Source organism: Ictalurus punctatus, chromosome 18, assembly GCF_001660625.3.
Source record: "Ictalurus punctatus breed USDA103 chromosome 18, Coco_2.0, whole genome shotgun sequence".
Lineage (NCBI taxonomy): Eukaryota > Metazoa > Chordata > Actinopteri > Siluriformes > Ictaluridae > Ictalurus > Ictalurus punctatus.
Window position 1 is genome coordinate 18595522 of NC_030433.2, and position 23892 is coordinate 18619413.

Here is a 23892-nt window from a genome sequence, read left to right on the forward strand (position 1 = left end):
TGCAGTTTCTAGAACATTCAAAACCTGGCACCAATTACCATGCTACAGTCATGCCACGCTAATGTCTGTGGTGTGATTTCAACTGATTGCATTCTCAGTCGATTTTATTATTTTATAGGCCTCAACAGAAATGAAAAATAGTACTTTGATGTCTAGTTTTACCCGAGGTGCTTGTGTAAAATCGCCTGTTTTCCTGTAGGGGGCGCTTTTCTATAAACCCCGTGAGCATTTTCCGACTGCAGTAGTCTCTCCGGTAGTCGCTGCTGTCGCAGTTACTAAGTGAAGAGTACAAAAAAAAGTTAGGACTATCTGTTCACTGGAATTAGGTGAGATTAGGAAAAGAAGAATGCCATATCTGAAGCAGGTTTTTATTTTAGCCGTTATGCGGTGGTTTGTGTGGTGTGAGACAGAAGCAGCACAAAGCCGGAAAAGTAAGTGTCAGAAGATTGACTACATTAGGGAGAATGTTGAGATGTTACTCTCTGTGGACTGCTTGTATAACATCAGAGTTGGTGTTCAGTTTCACACCGTCTTGATGAATTGGATGTTTCACTGTCGGAAATATTCCCGGCGACTTTATAAAGCTCTTTTTGTCACCTGCTCCAGACTCGGATTGACTTATCATGGAAGGCGCACTTTATTATTATTATTATTATTATTATTATTATTATTATTATTATGGAAGGATAATTGTTATTTTAAAATAATAATCACTTAATGTGTAGGCTGTGAACCTCAGTGGTAAGTATCAGTGTTATATCTGAGTTTATTTTCTGTCTCATGTGTGCAGTGTATTGCACGTTTAAGGAGAAGACCTACAGCCCAGGAGACAGCTGGCATCCTTATCTAGAGCCGTTTGGGTTCATGTTCTGCATGCGCTGTGCTTGCGCTGAAGTATGTACTGTACTTACAATTAGCTACAGTGAATATTTTTTGAAATGTATATAGTATGTGTGTGTTTGGATAGCGCGCGGGGGGGGGGGTAGATTTGTCTCCATATTCTTTCTGTCTGACTCTCATGCATCTGTGACCCTTCCAAGTCTGGCCATGTGAAATGTAACCCCATCAAATGCCCCACTCTGCGCTGTGACAATCCAGTGACCGACTCACAGCAGTGCTGCCCACGCTGTGCAGGTACACACACACACACACACACACACACACACACACACACACACAGTTTTAGTACACAAGATTAATCATAAGAATAGTAATAAAAGTGAAGATGACTACATGTGCTGTACTGCTAATTAATATCTGTCTGTCTCTCTGTCTGTCCATCCATCCAGCCACCTAATGGTTAACTCCCTATAGAGAGACAGAAAGAAAGATAGATATCTGTTTATCCATACAGATGTGTGAAACAAACTTTTAATATAAAATATAGAATGGTAGACTGTCTTTCTAATGATAGACTGTTTTCAGCAGTGAGACTTTCTTCATGTCCTGTGCGGCACAGATGCCATTAGGATCTTTATAGGAGTTGTTTGAATGCCTTTAATATTATTCATGTGGCTTGGTTAGTTTTATGTGACGCCTCGTCTCAGCTGGCTCTGTCATTTTATGGATCGTATCTCAGTATTGACAAGTTACACTCACATTATTATAATGTATGGAATGCTTTGAGTTTTGCATTGTGTGTTCAAATGCTGAAATTCTGAACTGATTATCAGACAGGCTTCTTCAGTTTTATTAGTAATCTGATTTTCTGCCTGTCTGACTGTTTATAGATAATTAACCAGTAGATGGATGGATGAATAGATAGATAGATAGGTTGTTCTTCATATATATATATATATATATATATATATATATATATATATATATATATACACATACACACACATTTTTATATATATATATATATATATATATATATATATATATATATATATATATATATATATATATATATATATATATATATATATATATATATATATATACACATACACACACATTTTTTTAATGTTTGTATTTCCTATTAATATTGTATATACTGCTGTATTCTGGCACAGATGAACAGAGGCCCCCTGCGGGTTTGAGGGCTCCCGTTAAAACCTGTCGCTACAATGGGACCACATACCAAATGGGCGAGACCTTCACTAATCACGATCTGTTCCCATCCCGACAGTCCAACCAGTGTGTTATGTGCACATGCTCTGTGAGTGATTGCATGTTTTACAATGCTTTTCCCCCTACATTCCTTTTATGCACAGTCAGGTCGATAAGTATTTGGACATTGGCCCGACTTTTGTCATTTTGCCTCTATACACCACCACAATGGATTTGAAATGAAGCAACCAATATGTGATTGAAGTGTAGACTTTCAGCTTTAATTCGATGGGTTTAGCAAAAATATTGGACTAACCATTTAGGAGTCCCACCATTTTCACAGGCTCAAAAGTAATTGGACAGTTGACTGATAAGCAGTTTCATGGCCAGATGTGGCCTGTTTCTTCATTGCTTCATGACAAATTAATGAGATAAAAAGTCTGGAGTTCATTCCAAGTGTTGAATTTGTACTTGGTAGTTGTTCATGGGAACTCTCGATATGCGTTCCAAAGACGTGTCAGTGCAAATGAAGGAGGCCATTGTTAGGCCGAAAAAACAATACTGACCTATCAGAGAGATAGCAGGAACTTTACAAGAGGCCTGTAAAGAACCGTACAGAGGCAAAATTCAGAAGATTGTGTCACTGCCCAAAAACTTATGGACCTGATTGTATGTAGAACGCAACCTTGCTTTTGTATATTAAAAAACAGATTGATTTTTACATTAAAACATAAAAGTTGTGACCCATCTGCGATACTGGCATTTACAATCACAAGCATGCCATGACCGCTTTAATATAAGATTCCGTCTGGTACTTTGTTTAAAAAGAAGTCTAGGGGATACCTTTTGTGTTATTTTTTTATTTTATTTTAAGGTTTTTTTCATGCAATATGTGAAGAACAAAACATTTCGTGCTGTTATAGGAAAATAATGAGTGATGGCACCCCATGGGGTGGTCCGACATGAAGCGGAATTACTGTGACTACCCTGATATTGATTTTTTTTTTTCTATAACGACACCTCCCAATGTGTTTTGTTCTTCTCATACCACAGCAAATATATTTTTTATTCATTAAAGAATAATACTTCATACTTGTTTGTGTTAAATGTAATGTTGTGAAACATCCACAAAACGAGATTGTTCCTGTAATCACTTTTGTTTTAACAGCTATAAACAGTCATTCCCTCAGCAGAATCTCTCTCTCTCTCTCTCTCTCTCTCTCTCTCTCTCTCTCTCTCTCATTAAGTTAATAAGACAAAAAAATTCAGCTTATCATATTACTTAGACACCGCAAAGTGCAAGGTTGTCTGTCCTAAAGACTTTCCTGTGGTGGAAAACTTACGATTACAGCCATACAATCTGACTGTTACAAATCACAAGCAGAGTAGGCTACTTCCATAAATGTTCAACAAAAGTCTCCTTACAGAAACGTTTATCATATCAAAAAATATATTTTTAAAATACGTTTACACTCACCCCTTCCACTTTAATAGGAACACCTGTACACCTGTTCATTTATGCAGTTATTCATTCAACCAATCATGGGGCAGCAGCACAATGCATAAAATCATGCAGATACGAGTCAAGAGTTTCGATTAATGTTCACATCAAACATCAGAATGGGGAAAAATGTGGCCACTGTGACTTTAACCATGGTGTGGTTGTTGGTACCAGATGGGCTGGTTTGAGTATTTCAGAAACTGCTGATCTCCTGGGAACTCTAGACACAACAGCCTCTAGAGTTTACACAGAATGGTTCAAAAAAAAACAAAAACAAAAAAAACATCCTGTAAGCAGAGGGTCTGCAGGCTGAAACACATTGTTGATGAGAGAGATCAGAAGAGAATGGCCAGACTGGTCTGAGCTGACAGCCTCTCAGAACACAAGAAAAATTGAGGTGGATGGGCTGCAATAGCAGAAGACCACATCAGGTTCCACTCCTGTCAGCCAAGAACAAAAATTGAGGCTATCATGGGCACAGACTTCTAATCTTCAACTGTTGTGTGTGAAAATCCCAGGAGATCAGCAGTTTATGAAATACTCAAACTAGCCCATCCAGCACCAACACCCATGCCACTGTTAAAGTTACAGAGATCACACTTTTCCCCATTTTTTTTTTGCATTGCGCTGCTGCCATATGACTGCATGAATGTGCAGGTGTACAGGTGTTCCTAATAAAGTGGACAGTGAGTGTATGTGGAGTGTCCACCATACAGGTCCCTGTGTTAGTTGTTATTATAGAAATGGTAATGCATGTTTGTAGCTCTTGTTGCGCTGTAGATTTGAACGGTAGATTGAATGCAGATTTCAGTACTTTAGAGTTTTATAGCTATAATGTCAAAAATGTTGATGCTCCAACAGCTCTTCACCTAAAGAGGATTTATAATACTAAGGTCGGGATCTAATGTGGTAAAATGAGGATTAAATCAGTTTACTTTAGTGTGTCTACATTGTCACTTGTCTCTCTGTTCTTTCTTGGCCTCCAAGGGTGGAAATATTTTTTGTGCACTGAAAACCTGTCAACCCATCACATGCTCTTCACCCATCTCTGTTCCAGATACATGCTGCTTTGTTTGCAAAGGTGATCATTATTAGGATTAAGTTTATGTAGGACTTTATTTTATATGTAACATTTGAAAAAAATGATATTTATTATAGTAAATTATGTAATGAATTATGTAATGAAACACTTGGGGGCACGCTGTTGTGGGGTGGTGTGATGTGGTCTGACGCAAAGCAGATTCAAGAGTACAACACCAAAGTTTAGATAATTTATCTATAACAGCATGTCCCAAAATGTTTTTTTTTTCTCTTATACCACAGGAATATGCCAATGATTACAAATTTATATTCATTAATGAGCGACACATCTCACTTTTTATCCATTTAAAGTTACATTAAAAGTTGTGGAACATTCACAAGTTAGTTCCTGTTATTGCTTACATTATGGCATCTATAAACAGTTGTTCCCACACCAGCCTCTATTGTTTCTCTCTAATAAGACAAAAAACACAGGCCTCTATCATGAACACTTTCCTCTGGTGTAAAACTTACTAACTGTAACAACTGGAGATTCCTTCCACAAATTAAAAAGGTGTCTTTACAGAAACCTTCACCATTTTACGGAGAATGTTTCTCTATAATGTTTCTATTAGGGTTAAATTATGTATATTACGAGTTTTTACTATAGAAACAATAATGTATTAGAACGAGCACATTACCTATCATTTGAATTACTGGCGCTATTGCCAGAGCTGCTGCTGTAAACAATTAATCAAATTAAGGTTCCAATTAAGGTTCAAGAATTCACTAGTACTGTGGTATAAATGTAGTCAACAATTTTGTTGAATGTAATGGTGGTAATTATAAACACCACATTTTATGTTTTGAAATGAAATGGATGGGTGTAGATATGTCTTATTTATTGGTTTTCTGTAAATTTGGCACATTAGTACTTGCAGACTTACTTAGGAAATATGACTCTTGTTTCTGTGACATGATCAGAGGGTCCACCTGACAATTCGCATGACGATGGAGGGCAGCAACTGAACCGAGGAGTAGTATGTATTGTTCTTATATACTAATAGTGCATCATTACTTATACATAATAAATGTATAGCTATTAATCAGCTCTGCATAGCTCTGCTGCTAGTACTATAGTACTGCTCTGCTGTATGATTTCCCAGTGAAACTGAACACTATACATGCATGACAACATACATACAGTAGAGCAGGGGTCTTCAGTCTGATCCACAAAGAGCCGATGTGGCTGCAGGCTTTCATTCCAACCAAGCAGGAGCCAAGCACCCGATTTCACTTGTTTAATCAGTTCACCTTAGTCTCCAGAAAACTATCAAGTGTGCCTCCAGTTTGGCTGTAATGAAAACCTGCAGCCAGACCAGGCTTTTGCGGATAAGATTGAAGAACCCTTCAGCAGAGAGCCAGCCTGAATAATTTTAAATACAAGAGATGGATGGATGGATGGTTGGATGGATGGGAATGAAAGCAGGAACAACCATAAATAAAACGAAATATTAAAAAGCTATGCAGTGGTATAAAGATTTAAATGTTCGGTCCGTTTGATGGGAGAACAAAAGTTCAAATTCCTTCGTCCAGGACTCGGTTCAAAGAAATGTTTTGAAGCACATTCAGTTTTGTTGAAATGAGCTGTCCTGTGAATGGGAGACTCGGATAGAAAGGGGAAGTTGGCCATGAGTCATTTACAAAGGCCCAACATCTTGTCTTTTTATCTCCTCAAACCACAGAGGCATTCTGTAGATCAGTGCACAGGAGAGCAGGTGAAGAACCGGGTCACACGAGTTACACCGGCCGCACTCAGAGGCTCACCGAGAGGCCTTAACCTACAAACACTGCAGCTTAAAGGAGCGGCTGATACCACAGTGAAGATCCTCTTACAGCGCAAACACCAGAGAGGTGAGCTCCACAAGATCTCTAGCTGAATTAGTTAACAGGGTCTGGAGAATCTAGGATTGTGTAACACAGATGGTGTGTCTTGGACATCATCAGTGGATTCTCAGCCAGGTAGCTAGCATTAGCTAGCATTAGCTAATATTACGTGATTTTTGAGAAAACTTATGATTGAACTATATTTGAGGTCCAGTTACTTATTCAGAAACGCTTGATTGTTGTGAGTTTAAGTTCATATATGGGCTTCAATTTAATTTACATAGTGCTTTTATCAATCGCTGTAATTAGTCACATAGCAACATTGTGGAAATCTGGATGTAAATTTTAGATTTAGATGCTAACTAGCAAGCAAGAAGAGACAAAGAAAGTCCAAATGGCAAAATGACACGAGGAAGAAACCTTTTGAGAATTCAGTCCTGAAAGGGAACATCTTTTTTTCTGGGTGGCACCAGATTATATATCTACAACTGTACACCATAAACTCAAATAGTACTAAGTGTGAAAGGATATTCAGTATGAGCAGACTATAAATAAGCATCCTGGTATGAGCGCATGATAGAGGTTTATGATTACAGTAACAGTTCTTAGGTACAAATGTCCATTATCCATGCTAGATTATCCACTGAAGACAAGGTGAGATTAGAGAATAATCTGTTTTTGGTAAGTACAAACCTTAAAAATGTGCCATCCAGAAAGACCCGTATCAAGGTAGCTAACATTGTATAGGGTCTTTTCAATTACACTTATAAGTGAATGTGCAATTTTTGAAAAATACAAACATCAGAGCATACTGCTGTCAAAATATTTTTGGCGCCAACTCTTTCTCACAGTTGTTTGTCTAAGCTTGCATGTACAGTGGGAAGACCTACTCCCATGGTGACGTGTGGCACCCTGTGCTGGGGAAGGTTCTGGAGTGCATCCTGTGCACCTGCAGAGATGGCCTTCAGGAGTGCAAACGCCTCACCTGCCCCAACCAGTACCCATGCAAACACCCCATGAAGATAGAAGGAAAATGCTGTAAAATTTGCCCAGGTAGCGTAACACGCCTTCAATTTATTGTACATGTGCCACTTTTATGGTAAATCCTACAGTATATGTCCCTGGGTGTTTTACGTACTGACATTTCTTCGTATTATCTTTTTTTTCTATATCTGACAGAGAGTAAGACTGAGAATAATAGGACAGAGTGTTATCTGGGACAGGACAATAACAGTCTTCTGGTGTATAAAGTCGAATCTTCATCTGCTGCTCATGAGGAAGACACAGTGCGAAAAATCGCCATTGAGAGACAAGGAGCCACAGAGGTTGAGGTGCAAGTATGGAAAACAGTAGACGGTAAAGCATATGAACACCTACCACTCCTACCAGCACAGTGTACTGAATGCTGTAAGGTTATGGGGTCTAGCCACTACCTCCCAGAAATTTAAGGCAAAATTTTGGATAAAAACTCTAAGCAAAGAAGATGGTAATATAGTTCCAATACACTTTTACATTCATCTTCTATCTTACAATATTGTTTATTTAAAATGACTTTATGAACTTGAGTGACGAACAATTATGTGAAGATTTGTACATGTGCAGAAACAGAAAAGATTTTGGCTGAGACAGACTCAGTTTTTGTTTGTTCATTTCTTGCCTCGTTCCCTTTCAAAGGGAACTCAACGTTGTGTGAGCTTCACGCTGTGGGATGCGCCCTCATGCATGACCAATATCTGAAGTCTGTGTAAAATCACACCTATTTATAAGCCTGCTGTGGTCAGGTGACGTGGCATATCACACGTCACATGACTATAAAACGGCTTCTGTAAACCACGTCATCAGCTTCTCTTTGTCTGAAGCGCAGACGCAATTTACTGGCATACCCCACTATGACAAAGTTATGCAATGTCTCATTCCCTCAACCGAGATTGTAGAGACCATGTTAAATGCTAGGAACAGCAGTGATACCCAGTAAACTGTGCAATGCTGCAGTCCTGGAGTTCTTACAGGAATATTTCTCAGCAAGGTTGGCTCCATTTTGGCCAGCCACACCCCTATTGATGGAGTCTCTGTGACATACACTCAGTATGACAGAGATGGTATACTAGTTCCCACAGAGTGAAGCTTACGCAACGTTGATTTCCTTTGAAAGGGAACGTCTGGGTTACATATGTTCTCTAGACCTTGTATAACTTTGTCATACTGGGGTATGCCCGTAAATTGGGTTTGCACTTCAGACAAAAAGAAGCTGATGACGTGGTTTTCAGACACCATTTTATGTGCAATATGCCATGTCACCTGACCACGGCAGGCCTATAAATAGGTGTGATTTTACACAGACTTCAGATACCGGTCATGCACGAGGGCGCTTCCCACAGCGTGGGAACTAAAGGGAACTAAATGAATACACCAAACATGTCGTACATGGCTAATTGACTAGAAGGGGAAATTGTGTACATTTGATTTTTTCATTGAACTATTCTTTCAATAGTCATTGACATTATGTTAACCTTTGAATAAATTAGAGACTACAGTAATAACTGGAAGCGAAGTTGTAAGTAACTGATTTTTAATATTTCTAGGGGTACTTCATTTGATGGAAACCGGTGATGTTCAAAAAAAGGACCTTATAGAGCATCCAGAGAATTATATTCTACTGACTACATTAGATGAGGGTGAGTTTTTGTATCATTTTCCTCCTTTCTTCTTTATAAAGTTATTTTGTTAATGCTGTATTAGGTGTATTAATGTGTGAAAAATGTCATGTACTTTGAAATTACAGATAATAAATGGTTTATGAGGGGAATCATTTAAGTTCATGCAGATGAACTGCATGTACAAGTGCATAGTGAATGTGTACGAAAAGTGTAATAAAGTGGAACATACGGGGCTCATTTGGGGTACCTGCAGGTCAGGGCAGTAACCACAGACACAGCATTATACAAAAGGAAATTGAACATTTTTGCTTAAAATATGAAGGCATAATGTGATTTCCTATTTACATAGCTATTGTCTCACGAAACAAGCTTGATACAAAGCCTTGTATTACTTGGCAGTGTAGATTATTTAATGTTAGACCAATTAAATTTTCACTTGTGGTTGGTCAAAAGGTGTTGATTATCTTTATCTGTCAGGCAAACGACAGATTTATATGAATGCACTTGTTCTATTAAGTTATGATTTCGATATTAACAGCTTACACATGGATTTGCATGGCAGTTGCCCCATATACGCAAATTTAAAAAAAAAAGAAAAAAGTTTTCTCTAAGTCTCCGGTGTCAGAGCTTAGTAACAGTCAGTGGTAAAACTGTTCCTTTATATATAAAACATTAATTATAAATTTAATTGGATAAAAAGTATGATGTGTACTTTAATATATTGTAATTATAAAAGAAATTGAGGTAATTGGAATAAAACACCTCAGGACATGCTGTTATTGAAAAATAATCAACTACTGGGTGGTAACAGTAACTTGCTTCATCACAACCCTCTGTCATTCATTAGTATTATATAGTGTGTGTATATTTTTCCCCCTCAGATGCTTGGAGAAAGTTCAAAGAGGAAGAAGACAAAGAGAAAGACATCAGTAGGAACAGGACGTGTGAAGATGGCATTAAAGAGGTAGTGAAGTACTTAAACCCTGATCAGCTGGACATTCTTTGCACGTCTTAGTCCTCCGAGTGTCCTCTCTGGTCTGGAACAGCATATCAGCTCAGCGTCCAACACTTCTTTTATTATCAGAACACAAAACAGAACACACACAATGTGTTTTAGTGGAAAAACAGAGACCGGCAGAAGAACTTTGCTGTCCCATATGAGATGTAGCTTTTGTAGAGGCCTTGAACTGGAGTGAAGTCAATAGTGTCGTTTTGTCAAAATACAGAAGGGAACGTAAACACATACAGATGTCTCAGTTCTGAAGCAAGAAAGGGAAGTATGGAAATATTGCTTTTTATTAAGGAAAAACTTGTGGATGTGATTCAAACAAAGTAATCACTGTATTTGTACAGTAATTAAAGAGAAGTATAAGTAGGAATGTAAGCAGATTATTGGCCAGGATGCTTTTATAAAGTTGATGTAGGCCACATTTTTTTTTATCATTGTCATTAGTTATACACCCATTAAATAATTTTAATACTAAAAAGAATCTTAATATTTATTGTAATGAAGAAGAGATGTCATTTTTGACTGGGGAAAAAATGGATTAAGGAATGGTCAATAAGAACATTATGTCTGTATTCACAGAACATTTTATACCATGGTAGAGAAATTAAATGTGAGAACCTCTGACCAGAGGCAAGTGTTCTTACATAAGCTGTTCTGGCTGGACAATGAGCCATTGAAGGCACTTTAGGATTTTTAGGATTTATGGCTCTTACTTGCGCTACTCTAAAATTTTGGCATGTGCTACAGTGTTAAAGTTTGTTTTCTCAAGGGTTGTGGTAGTCTAACAGCATGAGTGCAACAAGAGAGCTCTGTTAATTTGATATAAATGTAGGTCAGAATTTTCCAAGAATACAGAACAGGACAGGCCTTGTTAAGACATATGGCTGTCTTATTTTAACCATGCAATCATTAATAAATCTAGTATTTGTCAAGTTTACCAAAAGACCAGACTTTTAGCATCTGTTGTGGCATATTACAGTACAGTGCAGTTTTCATGGCAGAGGCAACTGACATGATTTCAATAACAAATTCCCAGAGGATTGTTAGTTTAATGGAGATGGTGTTCTGTAGCCAAACTGAGGTTTGGTGAGGACGTGGCCTGTCAGCTGGTTGTCAACAGCCTTGTTCGGGTCACCAGGTGGAGGATAATCCATGCTTGTTCACAGCAAACTGGGCCTGGCCACGGACCCAGACTCGAGAAGTTCAAAGAGTAATATCCACTTTCCCTTTTCTCTGAACCCCAAAAGCCCACTTTCCCCTCCTTCCCCAAGCACAATGAGTCATTGTCCTGGACTCACACATAGTGCCAGACAGCGCTGCTCATCTCTCACTGAAGGCCTGACAAAATGTTTTGCAACAGAAGCCCCTCAGTTGAAGACCTTAATGGCCACACAATGAAGCTGTGAATTATTTTTGCTGGCTGTTGGATCTGGCACTTTCTGGCAATTTGTTCTCTCCAGAGTTACGAAGAGGCAGACTGTGTTCCAGGGGCAGCTGGTATAAATAGGCTAGCAGGGCTAAGCACCCCCAAGACCCCACCGATTGTGTATAATAATGAATAAATAAATAAAAACAAGACATCAATTTAAAGTTTTATTTTTGTCATTTTAAGGTGGATTATTTTGGACTTTTGTGGAATCGAGCACAACAGTACCACCAGCAGTTGTAAGATGGTATGAAGACACAAGGCTGCAGCTGATCCTTTTCTAGCCCAGACTGTAGATTCATGCAGCTTATACAATAAGTGACAATCATGTCAGGAGATTGTACAGAGTGAAACCCCCCTAGATTTGATTTCCATTTGAGCTGAAATATTTCAGCCCACTTCTCTGACACATCTGTAACACATCATCAGCAGTGATTGAGAATACGTATGTGAATTACAGTCACAGGTGTAATGAATGTGAACAAGCTTATTTATTCTATTATCCTTTTTTCAGCCAAAATGCCTTTAGAGGAGAAACTTAAAGCGGATAGATTAAGCACACATCAGAAAAGCAGTAGAGATACATAAAAGAACATACAATGTGACAGAATTGTAAGTTTAGTGTGTTTTAGTTTCAACAAACTTTTCTGTTTACTGTGTTTGGTATTCAGAGGAAATATGGCATGAAACATTTATCAAAATTTGAAATCATCTAATCTACCTTTGTGTGTGTGTGTGTGTGTGTGTGTGTGTGTGTGTGTGTGTGCACATTGGTTTGCCTCACGTACTTCTTATTATGCCATTGATGAGACCTTGTGATATAATGCAATTCTCAACCCTAATACCTATGGTTTTCGATCTACTGATAGATATTATAATTTTAGTCTATTACACTCTTCTCAGTGTGTGTATTTATGGCATTGTGTTTAATTCATAGATTTTTTTAAAAATCTTTAAAAATTAAAAGTGTATACCCTAATGCCCGAGAAGGAATCTAATATTACACATTTTATACCTGTGTTATATTTAGCTTGATGAGTTTGGAACTTTCTGCTGCATTTCCCACAGAGGTCAACACTTGCTGCTCGAGTACAAACTCGATTTTGAGCATTGCCATCTTTGGCATTTGCATGGTCCTTTCATTGTTGGAAGGAGGTTGGTTTTGAATTCCCTCTAAAAAGCATTTGGCCAATTCCGCTATGCATGCTTAGTCTTGGCTCTGGCAATTTGAACAGCTGGGGGCAGTCAGTGGGTATAAATCAAGCAGAAGGGTCAGTTCTCTGTGTGAGTATTACTGCTCAGGCTTTCTACTAGTGTTATAGCCAAGTTAAAGCCTTAAATCTACACGGAGAAAGGGAAATGTGTTCTGGGTTTTAAAACATGCAGAAATGTTCAGTTATCTCAATTAAACCTCATTCAGGAGAGACAAAAATATGAAAGATGTGCTCATCAGGAGCGGAAAAAATGTATCCGTTCAACAATATTTACAGTCCTCCAGCATGTGGGCTCAACACAGTCACTAAATCACCACACAAGCTGTTTGTGTCTTCATGCTATAAAAAATAAAGGATTTCTCCTTTCCAATTTTAAGACATTCAGCAGCAGCAGATCTAAAGATATTGACATCTCTGTTGCTATAGCAATGATAAAGAGAGGAAACCCAAAGGTAAAATAAATAAATAAAAATATGGGACATTTGTCTTCAGTTTCTGCTTTATCCTGGTCAGGGTCGCACTGGAGCTTATCCCAGAGCTTGCAGTACACACTGGATAAAACGCAAATCCTTCAAAGAACACCATAAACACACTCATTCCCACCTAGGGGCAGTTAAGTGTAACTAATCCAACTCCTGGCAACTGGCATGTTTTTTGTGAGTAGGAAACCTAAAGGAAATTCACACAGACGTTAACCCAAGCTCAGGACAGAACCAAGGACCCTGGTGCTGAGGCTGCAATGCTACCCAGTGCACCAAAAGCCATTCAACTGGTTAAATACAATATATTTTCCCTCTAATAAGACCCTCTTGAAAAGGATTCACATGTAAAATTTACAAATGTTGGTTTTAGACACACCTTTTTCATATGTATTGGACTTTTCACATGTTCAGCATATGATTTTATTTTCACATAAATGTTTTGTCAAATGTGGGGAATAGGGTTTGATTCTTCAGATGTGATTTTCTCTTATGAATAATTCTTCACATTCAATTTCATGGCCTAATACAATGAAATGCACCTTCTCATGTGATTATATATGACTCACATGATCACATGCAAAAATATTATGATCACTTGAAATATATATATATATATATATATATATATATATATATATATATATATATATATATATATATATATATATATATATATATATATATATGTATGTATATATATATATATTTATATATATATATATATATATATTTTTATATATATATATATATATATATATATATATATATATATATATATATATATATTTATATATATGTGTGTGTGTGTGTGTGTGTGTGTGTGTGTGTGTGTGTGTGTGATTTTTTCCATAACAGAAACAACACTGTGTTTCATCAAGGGTTTCAAGTAGAATAATTTTGGGAAGCTAACAACCACTGACTATCTGAAAACCAAATAGATTTTTTGTTTGTATGTATGTTTGAGGGTATGGTGCTGTGTTTAAGAAAACTGTGAATAAGTACAATGCATCCGGAAAGTATTCACAGCGCTTCACTTTGTCCACATTTTGTTATGTTACAGCCTTATTCCAAAATGGATTAAATTCATTATTTTCCTCAAAATTCTACAAACAATACCCCATAATGACAACGTGAAAGAAGTTTGTTTGAAATCTTTGCAAATTTATTAAAAATAAAAAACAAAAAAAGCACATGTACATAAGTATTCACAGCCTTTGCCATGACACTCAAAATTGAGCTCAGGTGCATCCTGTTTCCACTGATCATCCTTGAGATGTTTCTACAACTTGATTGGAGTCCACCTGTGGTAAATTCAGTTGATTGGACATGATTTGGAAAGGCACACACCTGTCTATATAAGGTCCCACAGTTAACAATGCATGTCAGAGCACAAACCAAGCCATAAAGTCCAAGGAATTGTCTGTAGACCTCCGAGACAGGATTGTATCGAGGCACAGATCTGGGGAAGGATACAGAAACATTTGTGCAGCATTGAAGGTCCCAATGAGCACAGTGGCCTCCATCAGCCGTAAATTGGAACCACCAGGACTCTTCCTAGAGCTGAGCGATCAGGGGAGAAGGCCCTTAGTCAGGGAGGTGACCAAAAACCAGATGGTCATGCTGACAGAGCTCCAGCATGTCTCTGTGGATAGAGGAGAATCTTGCAGACCCTAAGCACATAGCCAATATAACAAAGGAGTGGCTACAGGACAACTCTGTGAATGTCCTTGAGTGGCCTAGCCAGAGCCCAGACTTGAACCCGATTGAACATCTCTGGAGAGATCTGAAAATGGCTGTGCACCGACACTCCCTATCTAACCTGATGGAGCTTGAAAGGTCCTGCAAAGAAGAAAGGGAGAAACTGCCCAAAAAACTTGTGCCAAGCTTGTAGCATCATACTCAAAAAGACTTGAGGCTGTAATTGGTGCCGAAGGTGCTTCAACAAAGTATTGAGCAAAGGCTGTGAATACTTATGTACATGTGTTTTTTTGTTTTTTATTTTTAATAAATTTGCAAAGATTTCAAACAAACTTCTTTCACGTTGTCATTATAGGGTATTGTTTGTAGAATTTTGAGGAAAATAATTAATTTAATCCATTTTGGAATAAGGCTGTAACATAACAAAATGTGGAAATAGTGAAATGCTGTGAATACTTTCCGGCTGCACTCTATGTAAAAATTCTGGCCCTGAGCTGCTGAACTCTGTAGTGCCTCACAGACATCGAGGAACTGAAGCATTGCAAATCAATTAGATGGCCTTCTGACTCAAAGGGCGCTAAACCGGGGTTATAAAGCAATTAACTCGGATGTGTTTGCTTTTATAGCCGATTAAGGTGTTCTAGGAATCCTCAAATGAATGTCATCAAAATACTTCCGAAATCTTTTAAGAGTGCTGTTTTGGTTACCTTCTCTCACTCTGCTTAATTAAGCCAGGCCCTGATCGTTTCAGCTGGTGATCAGATTCATGCCAAGGAAGTACAGACGGAAGTGAGCTACATGTCAGGAACACTTCATAGTGATCCCCACTGTTAGAGGGTCACAGAAGACCGCTCAAATTTAATAAAGTGATAGGGAAAATTTGGAAGGTTTGGTTGGATATATAAAAAAGTGTTGTCAGTTCTACTGCAAATTAGTGGCTTAATTGTACTAAAATGAGTGAAAGTCGTTTGTTTAGCCTCTGCCAGGAAAAGCATGAAAAACAACCCACAATTTCCACATAAATGTCATATCAAAAGGATCATGATGAATGGGCGTGCTACTCACACTGACACATTGATGAATGAGAACCGAAGTGTTTGAGGTGCAATCAGAACTTGCATGCACATTGTTTGATGATATTCATAAACCATCTAAAAACTTCACTTCTTGATCCAAAACGGTGAAGTACCTCTGACCTTCTGATTTGCAAAGATTATTCCAGATGTGGAGATCGAGCACCCTCCCACGCACACCCCAAAATAGCCTGTGACACTGCACTCCCAGAATCCCAGAAGTAAGATATGCTCCCACATTTCCAAGCCATGTCATACATATTTCCAATTTGAACAAAGAGAAATCTTCCTCAAGCCAAATGTGATTACATCACAAAGTCAGTATACCATGTGTACAAATTTTTTTTTAAAAATAATAAAATAAAATAAAAATCTGTTTTCAATCAGTATACAATGATTTACTTAACAGATTTGCTTGTGCAGAATGAGAGGAAGATTTTAGGAATTAATCCTAACTCAGTGTTTATTAATAGTGTTTTATTAATATTTTTATTACAAAGCAACATTTAATTCTATTAGTATTTTATTATTGTTTTGTTGGTGTTAAAAGACAAACACTGCTGTCTAGCAAAAACAAGGATCCTCAATCAAGCAAGTTCAGTTATATAAATACGAAACATGGAGTAATTGGTTTTTATAAGTTTAGATAATGGAGAGACAGTAATTTTTTAAATTGTATTTAGTAAAATTAGCTAAAATTAAAATTAACTGTAGTTAATTTCAAAAGGTTGGTTTATAGTTACAATAATATACTTGTTAACAGGAACGTGATGTTCCTCAACATTAAATGTAACCCTAAATGGAGAAAAACGGACATTCTTTAAAAAGATAGCATTGACAAATTGCTGTATTATAAGAGGAATACACACTTTTGAATGTTGGTAACAGTAATAAAGTTGTTTTTTGTTGGGCTGCATGACACCACCCTATGATACATTATTTTCCTATAACAGCACAACCCCAAGTGTTTTATTCCTCACATAATCATCATCTTTATTTATATAGCACATTTCACTTTGATTTTGTTTTTTCAAAGGGCTTTAACTATAAAAGGTTAGATTAACAAAAAAAAAAGTAATTATGGTAAAGGCACATTAATACACCAATCTGGAAAAAAGCCATGAAGAATTAACTGTAAATATATGAGAATTATTCCAAAACATGGAGTATATTTAATAAGATAAAATACCCAAGAACTACAGATACACTACAGATATACCAAGATGCTAATGTAGGTTATATTTTGATCAAAATTGCATTGTAGCATCTACTGCAGTAATACACTTTCATATTTAATGGGTTTGCAGATAGCCTGAGGTCAGTTTGAATTTAATAATGTGGATTCACTTGATATATTTTTTTTAAAATGCCTATTGATTTATTCCACCTGGACTGAAAAAAAGCATTCCACATCTGTGTAGCTGGGCAACAGGAAGAGAGCTAAGCTGAACTCATACACTGGGCAGAAGCACTGAATAGAACAAAACATGCATTTTGGACAAAATTAAATGAATCACTTTAAAATTCATAGTGTAAAGTTTTATAAATCTTTAAATTTGCTAACCATGTGATACTTGAAACACTATATTAATTGATTTTTCTCTAAAGAATTAGTCAAATACTTATTAAAGGGATGCAATGAGGTCTCTTTGTTTGCCACACAGTATATGTATTTTATGACAGGACTGTTTCTGACATATTTCTGTTTTGATTTCTAATTTAAGATCAGGAGATGTGAACCAGCTCGACCTGTGTGCAAATACACCTTTGAACACAAACCTGGAAACAGTTAATCATGCTCACACACCACAATGCCAAGTCACAAGCACTTTGAAGTAGCCCAGCTTATTTTTCCGATGATAGCCATGCGATTGAGCAACAGATTTTCTCCGAGACACAGCGGCACCTCATGTTTTAAACAACAGAACAATGAGTGATCCAGAGCAGGCACCTCACGCATGTTACCTCTGCATGCAGCAGGTTTTGTGGATATTGTGGTGTAAGCTTTGGATGAGAACAGTGATCCATCAGAGAAAAGTCACATGGAACTTCACATATGTACAACCACTAGGTAAAAATTACGGAATCACCACACTTAAAGGATGCTCACCTGGCTTTTTTACTTTATAGCAAATAAACAAATCATAGATATGACACAAAACAATTTTGGTTTAATAGCTGGACATGCTGGCTTCATGAAACATACCTCAAACAAATTAAATTAAATTGTTTAAATTAATGGCAAATTATTTTCCAAGTCAAGTAGAGGAAACAATTACGGAATCATCAACAAAAAAAAAATCACAATTAGTGATACTTTATTGTGCCTCCTTGGGCTTTTATGACATTCTTTGAGGCATGGAGTTCACTAATGAAAAACAATATTCTCCATCAAGCTGGTTCCAACTTTCTTGAATAGCTGTTGGGATGGAGCCTTGTCATGGACCTACTTTTTTTTTTCCCACCATAAATTTTCACTTGAGATCCAGACTGTTTGCTGGCTATGTCATTCAGTTGATATGACTTTCCTGAAGAAAAGCTTTAACATTTTTTTGCTCTGTGGCAAGATGGATTATCATGCTGAAAAATGACATCATCACCACCAAACCTATTTTCTATTGATGGAATGAGAAAAGTGTCCAAAATTTCAACGTAGACCTGTTCATTGACTGTTGAGGTCTCCCTTGGTCCTTTACCTGACATGAAACCCCATATCATAAATGAGTGGGGAAATGAGATTTGTTTTCTTAAGGCAGTCATCTTTATATGTTTCATCAGAATGGCACCAGACAAAAGTTCCAGCATCATCTCCTTGGTCAATGCAGATTTCTGATTCATCACTTTCATCCAATCATCCACACTCCATGATTGCTTCTCTTTAGCCCACTGTAGCCTGATTTTCTTCTGTTTAGGTGTTAGTGCTGGTTTTCATTTGGTTTTTCTATATGTAAATCCCATTTCATTCATCAGATTTGTTTTGTTGTGCATTTTCTATTTTCTATGCATCTTCAAGGTATATTGCTTTGAGTTTTGCGTCTTCCTTGGTCTACCTATATGTTTTCCTTTTATAACCTTCCCATTTTGTTTATACTTGCACCAAATTTTAGATACAGCTGACTGGGAAAAATATATTTTGCTACACTCCGTGTTGGATTTCCGTCTCAAAGGAGTTTTATAATCCTTTCCATTGTTTCAATTGACAACTCTCTTGTTGGGGCCATGTTTCCTTTCAAAAAGTCCAAGGTTAAGGTCTGTAAGCACTCTTTTAAGGTCTGTAAGCACTCTCTTTTGACTGCAGACTAATTTGCATTTTTAAACTTGTGCTGGTATTTGTTTTAGAAACACAAATTACAAGGTGATTGCATAATTTTTTCCTCAACTTTGAGTGATTCCATATTTGTTACTCTACTTGATCTAGGAAAAAAAAGATAGCATTAATTAAACTAATTTCATTTAACTAGTTTAAGGTTTGAAACATGTTTCACAAAGCCAGAATGTTCAGCTATTAAACTAAATTTGTTGTGTGTCAAGTATATGCTTTGTTTATTTACTACGAAGTAAAAAAGCCGGGTGAACATACTCTAAGTGCCAGGGGATGTACATGAGTAAAATCAACACATTTTTAGACACATTTTTCACATGTAGTGGACTTACCACGTCTTTTTATTTTCATGTGATTTTTTCACACTTTATTTATTTATACATGTTAAATCTTCACATCGTATGGAATATGATTTAATTGTTTAGATGTGATGATCTCATATTAGTAATTATTTTTCCCATGTGACATGTTGACATACGGTGGTGCTTGAAAGTTTGTAAACCCTTTAGGATTTTCTATATATCTGCATAAATATGACCTAAAACATCATAGTTTCACACAAATCCTATACGTAGACAATGAAAACAAAATTAAAGAAATGAGACATAACTATTATACGTCATTTATTTATTGAGGAAAATGATCCAATATTACATATCTGTGAGTGGAAAAAGTATGTGAACCTCTCGGATTAGCAGTTAATTTGAAGGTGAAATTAGAGTCAGGTGTTTTCAATCAATGGAAAGACAATCAGGTTTGAACGTTTTGAACGTCCTGTTTTATTTAAAGAACAGGGATCTATCAAAGTCTGATCCTCACAACACATGTTTGTCGAAGTGTATAATGCCACGAACAAAGGAGTTTTTTGAGGACCTCAGAAAAAGAGTTGTTGATGCTCATGAGGCTGAAAAGTTTACAAAACCATCTCTAAAGAGTTTGGACTCCACCAATCCACAGTCAGTCACATTGTGTACAAATGGAGGAAATTTAAGACCATTTTTACCCTCCCCAGGAGTGGTGGACCAACAAAGATCACTCCAAGAACAAGACGTGTAATAATCCGTGAGGTCACAAAGGAACCCAGGGTAACTTCTAAACAACTAAAGGCCGTGCTCACATTGGCTAACGTTAATGTTCATGAGCCCACCATCAGGAGAACACTGAACAACAGTGGTGTGCATGGCAGGGTTGCAAGGAGAAAGGCATTGCTCTCCAAAAAGAACATTGCTTCCCCTCTGCAGTTTGCTAAAGATTATGTGGACAAGCCCGAAGGCTATTGGAACAATATTTTCTGGATTGATGAGATCAAAATAGAATTTCTGGTTTAAAGAAGGGTTATGTGTGGAGAAAGGAAAACACTGCGTTCCAGCATAAGAACCTTGTCCCATCTGTGAAATATGCTGTTGGTAGTATTATGGTTTAAGCCTGTTTTACTGTATCTGGTCTTGGACAACTTGCCATCACTAATGGAACAATGAATTCTGAATTATACCAGCGAAGTCATTCCACCAAAAGAAGAATAAAGTTAATTCCACAGAAATGTTGTGGAAGGACCTGAAGCAAGCAGTTCATATGAGGAAATCCACAAACATCCCAGAGTTGGATCTGTTCTGTACTGAGGAACGGGCAAAAAACCAACCAAGCCGATATGCAGGACTGATGAACAGTTACTGCAAACGAACAGGTTGCAGTTATTGCTCCATGAAGGGGTCACACCAGATACTGAAACAAAGCTTCACATACTTTTGCCACTCACAGATATGTAATATTGGATAATTTTCTTCATTTGTTTAATTGGGTTCTCTTTATCTATTTTTAGGACTTGTGTGATGATGTCTTCGAACATATTCATGCAAAAATATAGAAATTAAAAAGGGTTCACAAACTTTCAAGCACCACTCTAACTACTTGACAACTTTCCCATGCAATTTCAGTGGATAACATCGGGAAATGCAACTGTTCACATGTGATCACATTTGACCCCCACAAAAACACGTAAAGGGTTGTCTCAGTTGGTAAGCTCTTTTATCCAAAGTGACTCAAAAGTGTAATCCAGCTCATAAACAACAAATCATAATTAATCTAGTTTATCCTGGTCATTATTCTCCATAGATGAGTATAATTCATGTCAAGTTGGAGTATTATGTAAAGCTTTCAAGGCTTTCAAGGCACCTTGGATAAACCTCATAGGCTACAATGTTGCCATTGTGCTAAGATATTACATTTTCCAATTCATCTTTTTTCCTCAGATATTTGCATTTATTTAGGCTATGCCAATTAAGACCTAATTTAATTATATGTGCATACGTTTTTTTATACATAACCCCCCCCCCCCCAAAAAAAAGCTCATATTTGGTTGTTGTTAGAATTAAAATGTTTATTTCACTGTGAAGATGCTCTCAGGAGAAGGCTTTTACATGTTACAGCCTGTTTGGTCACATTATTAGCAGCAGATAAATACACCATCACATCAGCCATAACATTAAAACCACCTGCCTAATATTGTGTGGGTCCTCCTTGTGCAGCCAAAATAGCTCTGACCAGTTGAGGCATGGACTCCACAAGAGCTCTGAAGGTGTGATGTGATATCTGGCATCAAGACGTTGGTGGCAGAAGTCCTCTAAGTTGCAAGGTGAGGCCTCCATGGATCAGACTTCTCTGTCCAGCACATCCCACTGATGCTCAATCTAATTGAGATCTGGGGAATTTGGTGGCCAAGTCAACACCTTGAACTCATGGTCATGTTCCTCAAACCATTCCTGAACAGTTTTGCAGTGTAGCATGGTGTATTATCCTGCTGAATGAGGCCACTGACATTAAGGAATACCATTGCCATGAAGGGGTGTACTTGGTCTGCAATAATGTTTAGGTAGGTGGTACATGTCACTAGTAACGTCCACATGAATGCCAGGACACACAGCTTCCCAGCAGAGCATTGCTTAGAACATCACATTGCCTCTGTTGGCTTGTCTTCTTCCCATAGTGCATCCTGGTGCCATCTCTTCACCAAGGTAAGCGACGCACACGCACCCAGCCATCCACGTGATGCCAGGCTACCTTCTTCCATTGCTCCATGGTCCAGTTCTGATGCTCACATGCCCACTGTAGGTGCTTTTGGCGATGGACAGGGGTCAGCATGGGCACACTGACAGGTCTGCAGCTACGCAGCCCCATACACAGCAAGCTGTGATGTACTGTGTTCTGAAACCTTGCTAAAGTAGCTATTCTGTAAGATTGGACCAGACAGGCTAGCCTTCACTCCCCACACACATCAGTGAGCCTTGGATGCCCATGACCCTGTTGCCGGGGTTAGGGTTGTCCTTCCTTGGACCACTTTTGCTAGGTCCTAACCCCTGCATACCAGGAAAACCCCACAAGACCTGCTGTTTTGGATATGCTCAGACCCAGTTGTCTAGCCTTCTTAATTGTCCCTTCTCAAACTCGCTCAGATCGTTACACTTGCCCATTTTTCCTTCTTCCAACACATTAACTTGAGAATTGATTGTTCACTTGCTGCCTAATATATCCCACCTCTTGACAGGTGCCATTATAACAAGATAATCAACATTATTCACTTCACTGGACAGTGGTTTTATTGTTATGATCGGTGTATATCTTTGCTTTATAAACTTTAGTTATTACTACTAATAAATTTTAATCTAGAAAGGCTTTTGCAGTTTGTTGGAATATCTTCATTATTGTTTAAACAAGGGAATACAATTCTTTTTATACGTTTTCACATAAGTTCTAATTCACAAATGATCAGCATTTCAGGATATTCCTATGTAATATCCTTGTAGTTAGGGATAGGAATGACCATGAATGCAAGTCATCTAAAATCAGGTTTTAGTACTGACAAGCATGTCCTAATGATAAAAGATGACAGAACAAGTGGCATATACAGGCAGAAACAAGCTTTTCGGCTATATATAACACGACGTGATGTACAAAGTGGGCCTAGCTTAAAGTCTTGATCAAACTTAATACATTTGAGATAATGAGGTGGTCACAGACCAAGTTGACAGAAACAATGAAATAAACATGTTTCTGTTGAGTTTTGAAATGTGGGATTTAAACTTTTACATTTAGCAGATGCTTTTGTATAATTTGAAGTGATTATAACTGAGACAGGATACAATTAAGAAGTTCACAAGTTAAAGACCCAACAGTTACAGCTTAGCAGTTCTGAGACTTGAACTCACAACCTCCTGATCAAGAGCTCAAGACTTAATCATTATATCACTGCCCCACAGCTGATGTAGTTTTACTAGTGCTTTGGAATAGTTCAGTATGTCAGAATTCCGTATGTGGTTTCTGGCACTGTGTGACACACTGGCATCTATAAAAATGTGGTTAAAAAAAAAAGAAGTCACAGGCCTGAAAACACTTTGTAACACAACTGTACTCGAGGCCAGCCATGTCACCCTGCTGGGCTCAGCCCAAAATGGCAGTGTGGAGCCATCTTGTGGGCTCATCATCTACAAAATAAAATGTGGGGGTCAAATCCAATGTCAATTGTGTAACATTCATGTCATGGACAGTCTTAAA

At 37.5% G+C, this 23892-nt stretch overlaps 1 protein-coding gene across 1 annotated transcript; it reads left to right on the forward strand.

Annotated features, from left to right (window-relative positions):
• The first annotated feature begins 225 nt into the window (after nt 1–225).
• chrdl2 (chordin-like 2) lies at nt 226–11723 on the forward strand. The gene is made up of 11 exons (XM_017493602.2): nt 226–431; nt 791–894; nt 1041–1134; nt 2019–2164; nt 4544–4637; nt 5561–5616; nt 6322–6490; nt 7328–7516; nt 7643–7819; nt 9046–9138; nt 10002–11723. Exons 1-11 carry the CDS (start codon nt 347–349, stop codon nt 10133–10135), a joined length of 1341 nt encoding a protein of 446 aa, XP_017349091.1. The 5' UTR covers nt 226–346; the 3' UTR covers nt 10136–11723.
• The last annotated feature ends 12169 nt before the right edge of the window (nt 11724–23892 follow it).